General features: G+C 41.5%; 2 protein-coding genes across 4 annotated transcripts; one reads left to right on the top strand and one right to left on the bottom strand.

Moving 5' to 3' along the window:
- Positions 1-1,162: 1,162 nt before the first annotated feature.
- spartb (spartin b) lies at positions 1,163-8,624 on the bottom strand. Of its 2 annotated transcripts, XM_035154430.2 has the most exons (9): positions 8,424-8,624; positions 7,097-7,944; positions 5,450-5,647; positions 4,058-4,199; positions 3,771-3,965; positions 3,519-3,677; positions 3,341-3,431; positions 3,135-3,179; positions 1,163-2,452 (listed from the first exon to the last, which is right to left on the bottom strand). In XM_035154430.2, exons 2-9 carry the CDS (start codon positions 7,937-7,939, stop codon positions 2,248-2,250), a joined length of 1,878 nt encoding a protein of 625 aa, XP_035010321.1. In that variant the 5' UTR covers positions 7,940-7,944; positions 8,424-8,624; the 3' UTR covers positions 1,163-2,247. The 2 variants fall into 2 exon arrangements, with proteins under 2 accessions (XP_035010321.1, XP_035010322.1); XM_035154431.2 differs by lacking the exon at positions 3,135-3,179 and having other exon boundaries at positions 8,424-8,623.
- Positions 8,625-9,847: 1,223 nt separating this feature from the next.
- thyn1 (thymocyte nuclear protein 1) lies at positions 9,848-12,328 on the top strand. Of its 2 annotated transcripts, none has more exons than XM_035154447.2 (8): positions 9,848-10,017; positions 10,870-10,928; positions 11,047-11,195; positions 11,292-11,360; positions 11,431-11,523; positions 11,620-11,715; positions 11,928-12,078; positions 12,166-12,328. In XM_035154447.2, the coding sequence occupies exons 2-8, from the start codon at positions 10,880-10,882 to the stop codon at positions 12,210-12,212; spliced, it is 654 nt and encodes a 217-aa protein (XP_035010338.2). In that variant the 5' UTR covers positions 9,848-10,017; positions 10,870-10,879; the 3' UTR covers positions 12,213-12,328. The 2 variants fall into 2 exon arrangements, with proteins under 2 accessions (XP_035010338.2, XP_035010339.2); XM_035154448.2 differs by having other exon boundaries at positions 11,928-12,082.
- The last annotated feature ends 842 nt before the right edge of the window (positions 12,329-13,170 follow it).

The raw sequence follows: 13,170 nt of genomic DNA, 5'->3' as shown, positions 1-13,170 counted from the left end.
CAGCAGCAACAGTAGAGCTCACTGCGAGGTACATGACTTTCAGGATTTAATATCTTCTTTTCTACAGGTTAATAAAGCCCTTAAAGAAAATAGAGAGCGGCTTGAGGAAAGAGACCACAGGAAAAAATGGCTGCTGTGTTAATCTGTTAACGTACTATTTCATTTCTCCGAGAGATGCACTCAGCAGCAGAACTGTAAACAAGAAAACCAGCCATCTTTCCCAGTAACTAATCGCCTGAGAATGGATCCAATGCTTCCCACAGCTGAGGGCCTGACCACAGTGCCCGCTTCGCCAATACTGGTGGACGAATGGGCCGCTCCCTGGGGACGAATGCTGCCAGGGTGCCAGGATCAATGACTCTCTGCCTCGTTTCAGTCTGTGGAAAATAACTGGAGGAACCAAACAAGTCATTTTTACATCAGCAATGATGAGGCGCTTTTCTTTTTTTTCCCCACACCCATGGTGGAGCCACGTGTTGTGTAATGTCCCTCCAGGCCTGGTGTGGCCCCTGTTGCTCTTTCATTAGTGATCTCTAACCCAGCACAACCCGCCTGAACCCGCCTGATCACACCACTGTCACTAATTTCATCTGACCCCGAGGTTATCAAACTCAGATCGATTCTCCTGTGGCTGAATGAACTGAGATCGTTCCAGCAAATCAATGTGTTTTTTTTGGAATAAATAAAATACATCAGTCATATTTTGCATTTTTAAGACACTTCTAAAGAAACAAAACTATTGGAGGACTGTTGCTTTCGTCTCACGGTTGAATAAGTATTTTCTTCCTGTATTTCAATTATACAAATTGTTACTGAACTGCAAACCCTGTGATCAGCCCCTCAGCCAAAGACATCAAAACGTGCAATTAATCCCAAATTTAAATCTATTATTCTGGGATTATTTGTGATCTATATAATAAATTTTGGAGAAAATCAATTGACAGAATAAACCCTCAGATTAATCAAATATTCTGAGATAATTAGCAGGTTATAAAACAAACAGCCCCTAGGTGGCAGCATTATTGCCTGAATAATAGTTGATATAGCAGAATAAAAATGCAAATTTAATCATTCACCTGGATGAATTCATCTTTATCTTACTTAATGTGGCATCAAGTAGATGATCGACTTCCAAATATAAAAAAAAAAAACACTGGATTTCTTGTGTTTTTACAGAATTTATTATTTGTTTCAGTAAAGTTTCAGTATTTCATGTGGTAAATAAATGTCACTGCAAAAACTAGAAACACATTAGAATTGCCTGCAGAGCGGGTTAATGCTGGACAAACCAGATCACTCCACTCAAAAAAATATATATATCTGGCTTAGAAACAAAGCTAGCATCATACTTGAAAACTCACATTTGGTTATATATTTAGTCCATACATCAAAATAAAAGAAATCAAAATAGATTTTTATACGAACAAACATTAACATTTTGGAAACGTGGATTTATGTGAATTGAAATGTACAGGAAAGCACAGCAGACTGAATAGGAACACATCCGTTTTACAGCTTTAGACAGCAACAGCTCCTGCTACATATTAAAGATTTCACAAAAATACATTATAGACTCAGGACAAGTTTGACAGCATCAGTTTCACAAAACATTAAATTTCACATTTTGTTAGATACTTGCAGGCACAGTCAGCAGCAGTGGTTACTTCTCATCTTAACACCTCGGGGAAAAACATCACTTTAGCAACGGCTTTTGGTCTGAAACAGTCATATATTCATTATATCTATATATAGATATATATATATATAAATTATAATCATATTGTATTAATAATAATATAAAGCAAGTCATTTCTTTTTTAAATTCAAATTGCACTTACCCTACCAACTCACACACAGATGGGTCTCAAAGATTAAAGAGAGATTCCAGTGTTTAGTCAAAAACCACTCAACAAGTTCCGAGTACAAACCGCAGTGTTATCTTGTACCTGATATTATATTGTGTGTGTGTGTGTGTATATATATATATATATATACTGTGCAGATTATTGTTTTAATTTGGGTTATACAACCTTCAGTTTCTCCACATTTAGGTCCATCTACCTTATTTTGCATAAAAATTAAAGTGCTCAAGAGCTGTACCAAAGGATAAAGAGGATATGAATATAACAGTAGTTGTCTTCTACATGTGTTTTATAAATCAAATATATTAAATATAGATTCCTTTGGTAGAAGAATAAAAACGTTGTTTTAAGGCGTTGCTGGGGGAACGACGACGGGCACTGTCGGCTATTTTTCCAGTTTCTCCAGTTGCTTCCCGTTCTCGGGTTTTTCCTGAAGCTTGTAGTCTTCCAAAATGGCCTTTGCCGTTTGCTTCCCAGTCCTTTTCACCACAGCTTTGATCCCCAGGTTGTCGATGTTGAAGGCAGTGAGGCCGACGTTAATGGCAGAGTTGACAGCGCTGTCCGTGGCTTGTCCCGCCGCTGCCCCGTACCTTCATCAGAAGTCAGATTGGGTGAGAGGTCAGCGCGAGAGGCGGGAGACAGAGGATTTGGGGAGAATTAATTATTTTTTTGCAGGAGGATTGTAAAGATGCCATGCTGTATGTGAATTTTCACCCATGCAAGTGCACAATCACAAATTAATAGATTTGCCAGAATCGGAATTTGAATTATTCTTCCGTGGTGGTTCAGAGATGCAACGTTGGCCTATATGGATACAATCATCTTTCATGGTTTAAATAAAAATTAAATTTTCCCATGACACCAATTGTCAAATTAAGAACCAATTCAAAGAGGAAATAAGCAAATGGGAATGTGTGTTCATGGCTAAACTCTTGACAATTTAAAAAAAATAGATATTCTCATGATATATAGCTTGTTAAAATCAATAATCAAACTATATTGGATTGTCTGTTTATCACTGGAAGATGTTAGCACCAATTCATACAATATGGGAAGATGTTAAAATCAGGTGGGACAGAAATGTTGCAAACAGGATTGTGAGATTTCAGTGGAAGCAGCAACATCGTGTGAATTTCCACAAAGAGAAGAGAGGAGTGAGTTGGGCCGGTGCAGATGACTAAATCAAGGGAGAAAACAAACCGAAACACACGTGCCATGCTCGTGATCAGCGGTGTCAAGAGTTAAATAGCTTATAATTAGGGAAAAACACACTTCTTCTCATTAGGTGTTTCAAAGACGTTTTGTAGACCCCTAAATCTGCAAAGCAAATTGAACAGGAAAACGAGTGAGTGCATGTTTTTACACATCAATAACCGGTCAGGTGAGCAGTGTCGAGCAAAATCATTCCAACTGTTGTTTATTCAAGACAGTGACGGTGGTCAGACCAGTAAAAAGTCAAACAAAGAGGGAAAACTTACTTGTGTTTGACTGTTGTGACCGTTTCTGATGCAACACTGGTGGTGATGTTCTTTGCTGCTACTTCTAAACCAGTCCACATGGTTGCAAATCCTGTGCAAATACACAAAAGGAAAAGCATGTGAGCGTCTCTAATGAACTACTTCCTCTGAGAAATGATAGAGTGTAGATAAAGTCTACCTTGCACTCCACTGGCCGCCACCACCATAGCTCCGTCTATGTTGGAACGCCCGTCCTTGTCTTTCTTCATAGACTCCGGGATCAGCTTTCCTCCATGTTTTTTCACATGTGGAGCCAACTCTCGACCCACGCAGCCGGCGACGGTACACACCCCGTCCACTGCAGTGACACAGCATTACTGGATTAGACGTGCGCTGCCAAATAACAACGCAAGGTCAGTAAGAACCTGCTGAAGGAAGATGATGTAGTCACCTAGAAACTGGCTGACTTTAACAGCTCCACCCGTCGCCTGCTTGGCAACATGGAGGCCCTTGGTGACCGTGGGGCTGACGTGGGTGGGTTTGTCCTCTGGAGTGATGTGTTCTCTGAGTTTGGACGCCCCTTTGTGGATGGCCTTGCCCGTGAACTCGGCTCCTTTCACCAGACCCCAGCTTAACCAGGACGCACCTGAAAGGACATCGGGATCGCACCGAGTTAAATCGTGCTGATAAACTGTAGACTACAGAAGTTTCTAGTTTGAAGAGGTAGCGTGATCTCACCGGTCAGGATCCCACTTGCCACCTTTTCACTCCACTCGGGCAAAGGTTTTTCCTCCTCTGTGTCGGCTGGTGCAGTCTCCTCAGGTGTGACTATGGGCACTTTCTGACTGAGATTGATGGCATCTGCTGCTTCATCTGGATCCTGATGATACAGACACATTGGTTTGCGACTGAAGGACCAACAACGTGGGCATAAAAAAAAAAACTACTTGTCGGCTACTTTGTGCAAGCTGTACACGTCTCCGTTCAAATGTTCGTCTCCCGCCAATTCACACAACGGCTCCTCTCATTATTCTTTGTTTCTCATTACAATGCACTATTTGTTCACTGCACACAGTCATTTTAAGATGCAATAAGACAACAATCTCCTTTTGTGCTGAAAACCTCAAATCTTCCACCTGACCCAAAAACGAAAAACAACACAACAGTTCCTACTTGCTGATAGGGAATCACATCCATCAGTGAAGATCACTAGCCTGACTGCATGCATCAGAAATGACCTGGTTTGGCATCAATCTGAGCCAGCGTCTCCAACATGGCTGAACTGGCACTTGTCTTTCAGCTGAAGTGCAGAGGTTGTTCTATAGCTGCTGCACATAAGAGCATTATAACTGATTAATTCTGCTCACCTGCCTGTCTAAAATCCCCACAATGCTGAGGCAGGGGTAAGTTAGGGAAGTGTGCCAGCTCAGAAGTAAGTAGGAGCGAGAGGCCGGAGCGGTTTGGAGTCTGCAGCCTAAAAACATCACATAAACAGCAGCGACGATCTATTTTTATGTGTGGAAAATAAGAGTTTCTTATTCTTGCAAAATCTGATTTGGAAAAGAGTGGAGAGTGGTGAACAACATAATTAGAAAACACAAAATATTCTAATCTATTCAGTTTGACACTCACATTCTTTTTAATGAGAAATGTTGATTTGCTGAGTCAACATCAGCAGCTGTAGCTCTGGTATTCTAGTGCTGCAGCTCCTCCAGTCTGCATACTGATGTGTCCTTGGGCAAGACACTGAACACTAATGCAACTCTGATGTCTATGAATGTGATAAAGAAGTGCAGCGCTGTATGAATGTGTGTGGGAATGTGACTTGTACTGTAAAGTGCTTTGAGTGGTTGATAAGACTAGAAAAGCTCCGTATGAAAAGGGTCCATTTGGAATCTCAGCTTTTAAAGAATAGACAAAATGGAGAAGCAACTGCCCTCACATGCATTTGCCTGAAATAACCTTCTGTTCCCCCACTGGCACAAGAGGACTTGCAAAAAGGCATCGTGTAACGTTCCATTGGTGCTTTCAAATACTTGATACTTGATCTAAAAGTAATAGAAATACATTCAGAGAATGAGGAATGAGGAAAAGTGCTGTTGCAGATCCGACTGCACTGCAGCGACTGACCTGAACCCTGAGATCTGTCATCTGGGACAGCAGGTCCTGGAACCGTTCTCTGTTTGCAGGAGGCAGCTCAGAGGACAGCACCACTCCGACGTAATAACCTGGAGATGGTGCCATCATGTCCGGAAACATAAACACCCCAGTGTTACACAGCAACACTGGAGAGTCCACGGCCATGAGTGGGTACAGCCAGTCGCACACCTGCAAGGAAGAGAGAGAAATACAGACTGCTTGAAAATCTGATAAGAAACAGGTAAATATATGATATCATGGTGATGGGTATCAGCTCAAAATTGTATTTTTTGCCAAAATATACAGCAAAGTACAACAATGGGTTAATTTATATGGAGGTACAAATTAAGACGGGGTCAGGAAACAGATCTACAAAAGATATTTTTGCCTATTTACTGGTTTTGAAATGTAAAGTGAACATGAGGAGCCTATTTAATGGAGATTCTGATTGGTGCAACACAGTGAACCGTCAGAAAGAGAAAGACCAACCAGAGGACACTGTCTCCCTCTGACTGCCGCATGTCTAATAGTATTACAGGGCATGACAGTGTAAGCATGGTTAGAGAATTCCTTTCACTCATGTGAGTCACTGTTGTCACCCACTGGCGATAGCACCTGGGAAATTCCCCAGTTAAGAGTCAAATTACAGTCTCATGACCCACTCGTGTCAGTGGGTTGGCTGTTTTAACAGAGAGCAGGAAACCACTTTCCCCAAAACAATACAAAACTGCTCAAAGTTTTGATTTTGTCCCCTCACGAAAACCCTAAACTGAGATGTTGACAGAGCTTTATGTAATTTCTAATCTTATCTAAGTACCAAGACTGGGGACAAAGGAGCAGTGCAACTAAATGTGGGCTGATTTGTTTCTGTGCCTTTCACTGTGCCGTTATATTGTGTGCATGTTTGTGGAAAGTGAGACTCAAGCTACATCCATACAAATATATTTTCATTTTAAAACTAAAATGCTCTCTGTCCCGGCGTCCACGTCAGCGTTTTATGTCCGTATTCCAAACTTCTCTGTTTTAGGGGCCCAAAAACTCTGGGCACTATATTAGAGTTACAGACCAGAACTACTTTCCGTGTCCAGTGGCGACTTTCACCTGAATGTTTTGGTGGGACAGTTAAATAAGAACATCCAGGTCCTATCAAGCGTTTCCCTAAATATGAGGAAAAATTCAAATCAGATCAAATCAGCTAATTAACATTAATTTTCCTGTTAAAAAAGGGAATGTACAGGACTGGAGTACCATCTTTGTCCAGTTTTGAATCATTAAATGAGACTGATCAGGGATTTCCCTGGAGAATGACATCACAGGCATAAACCCAATAGGATTAGGGCACTGAGTCACCAACACTCACATGATCACGTCCATAAGGGCAAGGGATAGAGATCATTAACCGACTATATCAGGCTGCCGGTGACTCACAGTGAAAAAGGGCTTGGTGAGCCGAGCAGACATCTTACGAAATCAGGTTAAAGGGCACAAAAAGAACTAGTGACAGAGCAGTGATGACATTTCATTCGCCGTCACTGGCTCGATTGCTCATGAGAGTTGCTTAATCCGTCCTCTCAAGCTTTGTGGGAGAGAGCATTTTAGTGCGGTGACATAAACAACACAATATGTATTTCCTCTTACCTGCAGAAAGGCGGGTGGGCGGTTGGGCGTGCTGTCGGAGTGATCACTAGTAAACCTGACCAGCCGCAGGTAACCGGGGTACGACGGAGCGCTCACTTGACCTTCGGGTGTGACAAAGAATATCTGCACACCGTGAGGGATGTACAGCAGCTCCTCTCCCTCCTCGCCCATGCTCTGGGGGGATGGCGTGGTGTTAGACGTGCGACTGTAGAACTCATCCCCGACCATCGACATCTCCCCTTCATCCGTTCCATAAGAAATGGACAGGTGGCCATCGGCCGCCTGAGGGGAGTAAGCTGGAGGCTGCTCGGCCGGCCCCAGTGGCTGTTTGGTGGGGGAGAGGGGGAGGCCTGCACCACTGCACGCAGGCTTCCCTCCTACAGCTCCTGCTGCCTCGCCATTAGCGGAAAGTACGTTTGGTGGAGCTGGCCTCTCTGGCTTGTCTTTGGTTGGGAGATCTGGGTAGAGGCCTTCTGCAGACATGCCGGCAGCAGCAGGGTCAGACTCGGTGATAGCGCTCAGCGGGGGTGCAGATGCGAGGTCAGAGCTGGTCTCCAGTATGGCCAGACGGGTCGTGATGTTGTTCAGCGTCTCCTGCATCTTCCGCTGCATCTGTCTGGCTGATTCCCAGGAGCCGCCCTCGCACTCCTCTCCCTGCGAGGGGACGCTGATGGCCCTGAGGAGGTGCTGCCGCCCCCGCTTGTAGAGCTCCAGGGCCCGGGCCTTGTCTCCGGCCTCGTCGATCGTCAGTCCCTCGTTGATGCACTCGAAGGCTCGCTCGTAGCCATATTTGATCACTTGGAGTCTGGCACTGTCGAATGCATCTTGTTTAGCCTTCTCCATTCCCTCTGAAACGACACTTGTTGTTAGCTTTTTTTTTACAGTTGTACTCATTTCAACTTTGCAACCTTGTTTAGATGAGTGCTATACAAATAAAGTTATTATTATTATTACCATGTGCTGACACTGACATTGCACATTTAGACTTAACATGCTGGACATTGTTAGCATGTGTTGGACATGATTCTTTAACAACAGCCCCAGTGTTAATCCCTCAGAGGTCAAGTCTTATCAGAGAAGAGTGGCTCTAGTTTGTGTGGTGATAAAATAGCTAAAACAAGCTAAAACAAGCTAAAACAGGCTAATGTTGATAAAGCTGCAGCTCAAGTCTCGTGACTCCATCTGTTCTCAGTTACATCAACATTTCATTGTGACCTGTAGCCACAGAAATCAGACGTAAACACAGAGTAAGTGTGGTGTGACGTGATATAACTAGTTTGGGCTACTTAGCATTTAGCTCCTTCTCGATTAGCTAACACATGCTTACCCGAGTGAGCGGAAAACACCACCAGAGAAAAAGCTCGATTAGCCGGTTAGCTCTGTCGTAGCTAACGATCGCGTCAAGAGTTGTGTTCTTCAAAAGCTTCAGCGTCAAATCAGCTGAAGTTTCCCTGAGTAAAGTTGCGTTGTGTTTTGACAGGCGAGTGCTCGATGGAGAGAAGTGACGTCGAACTCGTCCGGTGTGTCATTTCAAAGTAAAGGGTTCCCGGGGACAGGGTAGTGCTTGCTTTGCGTAGAAAGCGGCGGATAGGCGTCGGATTTGAGTTTTATTTTGAAAGCAGTAGTCGGAAGTTTACGTGGAGTAGCATGACGACATCGGTGCCGCCTTGTTGCAACTGGTGGTCATTAAATATTCAATCAGTAAACTGGTTGATTCTAGTTGGTTAATTTGACCAACTTCACATGTTTTTTATGTGAATTTAAGGACAATATTAAAACTATAACACTTATCAAACTGAAGAGGAATGGGGATGTATTTCCTGTTCACGATCCCCTATTAAGGAAATCCTTCAATTTCGTTTTTTTATTCTTTTATTCTTATATTATTTATTCATGCACACATATGCTTGATTCTTTGTACGTTTGTTTATGCATTTCAAGGTTTATTTTTTCAATAAAGCACCAACAAAATTATATTCTCATTCTATTTGGTAAATTTTACTCATATAAATGCAGAGTAACTAAACATATTTCCTAACTTCACATGTTTTTTATGTGAATTCAAGGACTATATTGAAACTATCAAACATATAAACACAGGTCAACGTGTACACTGATCTCTTTAAAGAGGAATGAGAGGAAAGATACATTTCATTTTCAGAATCCCCCATGAATGAAATGTATCCATTTCAGTTTTTCTTATCTTTATTTTCATTTTATTATTATATAATTCATGTATGTACACATATGCTCGATTCTTTGTACATTTCAGTTTGTACATTAAATTTTTTTTTTCAACAAAGCATTGAAAATAAAAGGTTGCAATTAGATTCTATGTTTGCAACTCGTCAGTTTGGCCACTGGAGGGAGTAAACACTCAAGAAGCAATAAATAAAATAAATAACACAGCTCCAGAGGAGGATAACAGAGGATATTTAGGCTAAAAACATGGTATAAATGACGTCGTTTCCAGTTGAAAATGAATGTCGGGGCTTACAGGAGCAGTATAGAGGCATTTCATTTTTTTCCTTTTGTTTTTTTACATTTGAAGAATTGGTCACCATTTACTTCAATTGTATTGGATTTGGCTGAAACACTGTTCACCCTTGAAACTCCCAAAATGTTTTGTGAACTCAAACTCTTCACACACCACCTCCATCATAGTGGCGATTAGATAATGAGGGAATTTTCACTTTTTAGGTGAACTACCCCTTTAAGGCTGACTCCCACCCGGAAGAGGAAGGAGAATAAGAAAAAAACCGCCTTCATTTTAAATATGGACGACATGTAAACACGGTGACGTCTCGTCGCTGCTAACGAGGCTGAGATCTTCTGGTTCTTCTGCAGTTTATCGGTCTCAGTGACTGTTTCTGTCCGAGTTCGTCTCCTCGTGTTCCCGCAGAAATCCTCCGCTTCAGGAGGTAAGAGTTTACTTCCTGGTCAGAGATCCTTTATTAACGTGAGCTTTCACTACTGAGGAAAAACTGTACTGTACCGAAGGGAAACATTACCAGATATCGTGTTCAGTTTTGTTAGGAAGATGCTCACTAAGTTAGAATTTGAGGCACTGAATGCTTGTTTTGTTATTCATGAAAAGTATATATATATTTTTTTAAATCAGTGCCATGTTGAAGAAAACAACTTTATAATATTTGATAGTAAGTTGCTGTAAGTCCCTCAAGCTAAATATTGATGAGACTTTATTTCACCCACTTTTGTATAAATATTCTTTGGCACATTACTTTTATGAGTTAATTTTGCTGGAAAAAAACCCCTGGAAATATTTTTATTTTCTACTTCCATCTTGAGATTATGTCAAATTTAAGTGTTGTGTACATGGTTTGGTTTCTGCTTGTTAATTATTGTAATATTTCAATTAAGTCAAAATCAACTAAAATTAATACATTTCATTCAGAGTAATTGGTTGTAACTCTAGATTTGATTCAGTGTTAAACATGGTGTGGTCTTTATCCTCATTCTGCAGGTATTATTCGTACCAGCAGCATATGTTAGCCTGTTGTTTATTATGATTATTACTTGTTGGTGCTGTTATTATTAAAAACATTGACAGTCATCATTATTTGAATTGTATGACAACTGTTACACAGAATGGATTGTTGGCTCAGCACACGCAGGCTGGAAGTGGGAGCTTCCATGGTTTTAATAATGTGGGAAAAACATCTGTTATGGTGGACAATCTTAGAAATCATCACATCACCCAAACCTACTATACGATGATGCATCTGAAAACATGAACACATATCTCTTTACAGACTTTGAGAGATGCCACCAAAGAAAAAGGCCAGAGTGGCTACAAGATCAGCAAAGGCAGGTAAGCAAATGAAGCCACAAGATTCATTGTCATTCCATAACATGATGTACATGAGAGGGAATGAAACTGAGCAAGGAAAAGCTCCAGTCTGATAAGTTATTTTGCCTCAACAACACAGAGAAAGCAGACGAAAGTGAAACAGCCTCATCTGGTGGGAAGAGGAAGGCGGCAAAGGAGAGCTCGGAGTCACCTGATTCTCCACAGTTCAGTCACTGGCTGATGAAGTCTGAGCCCGACAGCCGCTTTGAGAATGGCATCGATGTGAAGGTACGGAGCAGTGACGGCCTCATCAGCGCAGACTGTACATGTTGTAAAATGTGAGCGTGCTGCCCATCGTCTCATGCTTCTGGTTTCTTTTGAAAGTTTGGGGTCGAGGATCTGAAGGCTCTGCCCGATCAGACCGGCTGCTGGGATGGGGTCCGCAATTATCAGGTAGAGCTAAAAAAACCAGACTTTTTCTTTCTCTGTGGGAATCTCCATTTACATTATCGGTCATCTACAGGCACGCAATTTTATGAGGCAGATGAAAGAGGGGCAGTCGGCCTTCTTTTATCACAGCAACTGTAAGGAACCGGGGATTGCAGGAGTCATGAAAGTGAGTCCCTCTATTTCTCAGGCTGGAGAATATTTTGAAGAATGTCAACAAAGCTACCGCCACATTGTGACATTCAGCTGTTTGTGCTTTTTTAAGATTGTGAAGGAAGCTTATGTGGACCACACTCAGTTTGACAGGAAAGATGTCCATTACGATGCAGGCAGCAAACCAGACAACCCAAAGTGGAGCATGGTAAAGTGTCTCGGACATTAATGTAAAGCAAACACCTGAATATGTTGCATTGATTTTGATTCTCACATTAAACTAATTGTTGTTTTTTTATGTATACATGTATTGCTTTTCCTTTGCCACTTATATAAATCGTTTTTTGTTAATGTGCCATATAAATAAATCCGACTCTTCACTGTTCATATGAGCATAATGGTCTTGTCATCCTCTCTCAGGTCGACGTCCAGTATCAAAGAATGCTGAAGCGTTATCTTCCTCTGTCTGAGCTCAAAAAATACCACCTGCAGCAACGCGCCAAGGGGGGGCCTCTGAAAGACATGGCTCTTTTTACAAGGGCCAGGCTCTCTGTGCAGCCCCTCACCACTGGTAGGTAAAGAAACGTGCACTTTATCACTTTAATTCATTACGAAGTCATGGACGAGTTGTGAACTTGGCCTGTTTTTGTCTCTACAGAGGAGTTTGACTTTGTCCTGAGTTTGGAGGACAAGGAGCCACTGTGAAACTGGAGCCTGGTTGACCATCAGTCCAGTGTTTATGCTAATCAGTGTACATTTTATTTGTATTTTCTTGTGTGTGTTTATGTTCACAAGTATTATTAAATGCGTTTTTTGTCTAATTCTGTCTCCCATGCAGTTTTTATTTCCCTCTGATTGATACAGAGCCAGATAACTGTTGCAGTTATCTTCAGCTTCTTGGCATCAAATCGCTTAAAAAACATTTATAAACACTGGAGAAATGCTTTATAGCTCTTATAAAGTATTTGTAATCAGATGCAAGTGACTCTTATTGTATCTGTCAACAACTGTAACATCATTTGAAGTTTGCACATGGCACCCTGTATTTATTGTAGGAAATTTACTGCTGAACACAAAAAGTATAACATGACTGAAGCTCTAAACATAATAGCTTCCATGTTTAGAGTTACTATAAACAATGGTTTTAGAATAAATGTAACTCATCTGAAGGACGTGGATTTGTCTATAACATTAAAACAGTGAGCTCCACAGTGATGGAAACTCTCTATGACTGCTTGTAGTTTTGTTTAAACTGTAAGTAAATACTAGCATCATAATACTGTGTACAAATGGTTTATAATGGTAAAGAAATACTCTGCAGACTATCACCTGCAGAGGGCGCCAAATCCTGTGTAAAATGGAAACTCCTGATAAGACATGAAAGTGAGGAGAACTGGGTGTTGTTTATACTGCTGTGGTTTCAAGTTGATCAAAAGTTTTTACTACCCTCGTAATTAAAGCTTTTTGTCTCAGCATGGAAATGATTAGGCCTCTAGCTTGGTACAAATGTGCCACTAATGGCCATTAAATTGCTTAGTTAAAGCACATGGCGTTAAAAGCCAACGGGGCAAATCAGACGAGTTAATCACACATTCTTTCATGTCCCTGTTTTGTTGTTGTGACTGCCGCCAGTTTCTGCAGAATCCCACATAGTTGCTGTGAT

The sequence above is a fragment of the Hippoglossus stenolepis genome, chromosome 4 (assembly GCF_022539355.2).
Source record: "Hippoglossus stenolepis isolate QCI-W04-F060 chromosome 4, HSTE1.2, whole genome shotgun sequence".
NCBI lineage: Eukaryota > Metazoa > Chordata > Actinopteri > Pleuronectiformes > Pleuronectidae > Hippoglossus > Hippoglossus stenolepis.
Note: the sequence above shows the minus strand (reverse complement) of the source record. Positions and strands in the feature narration are given on the sequence as shown.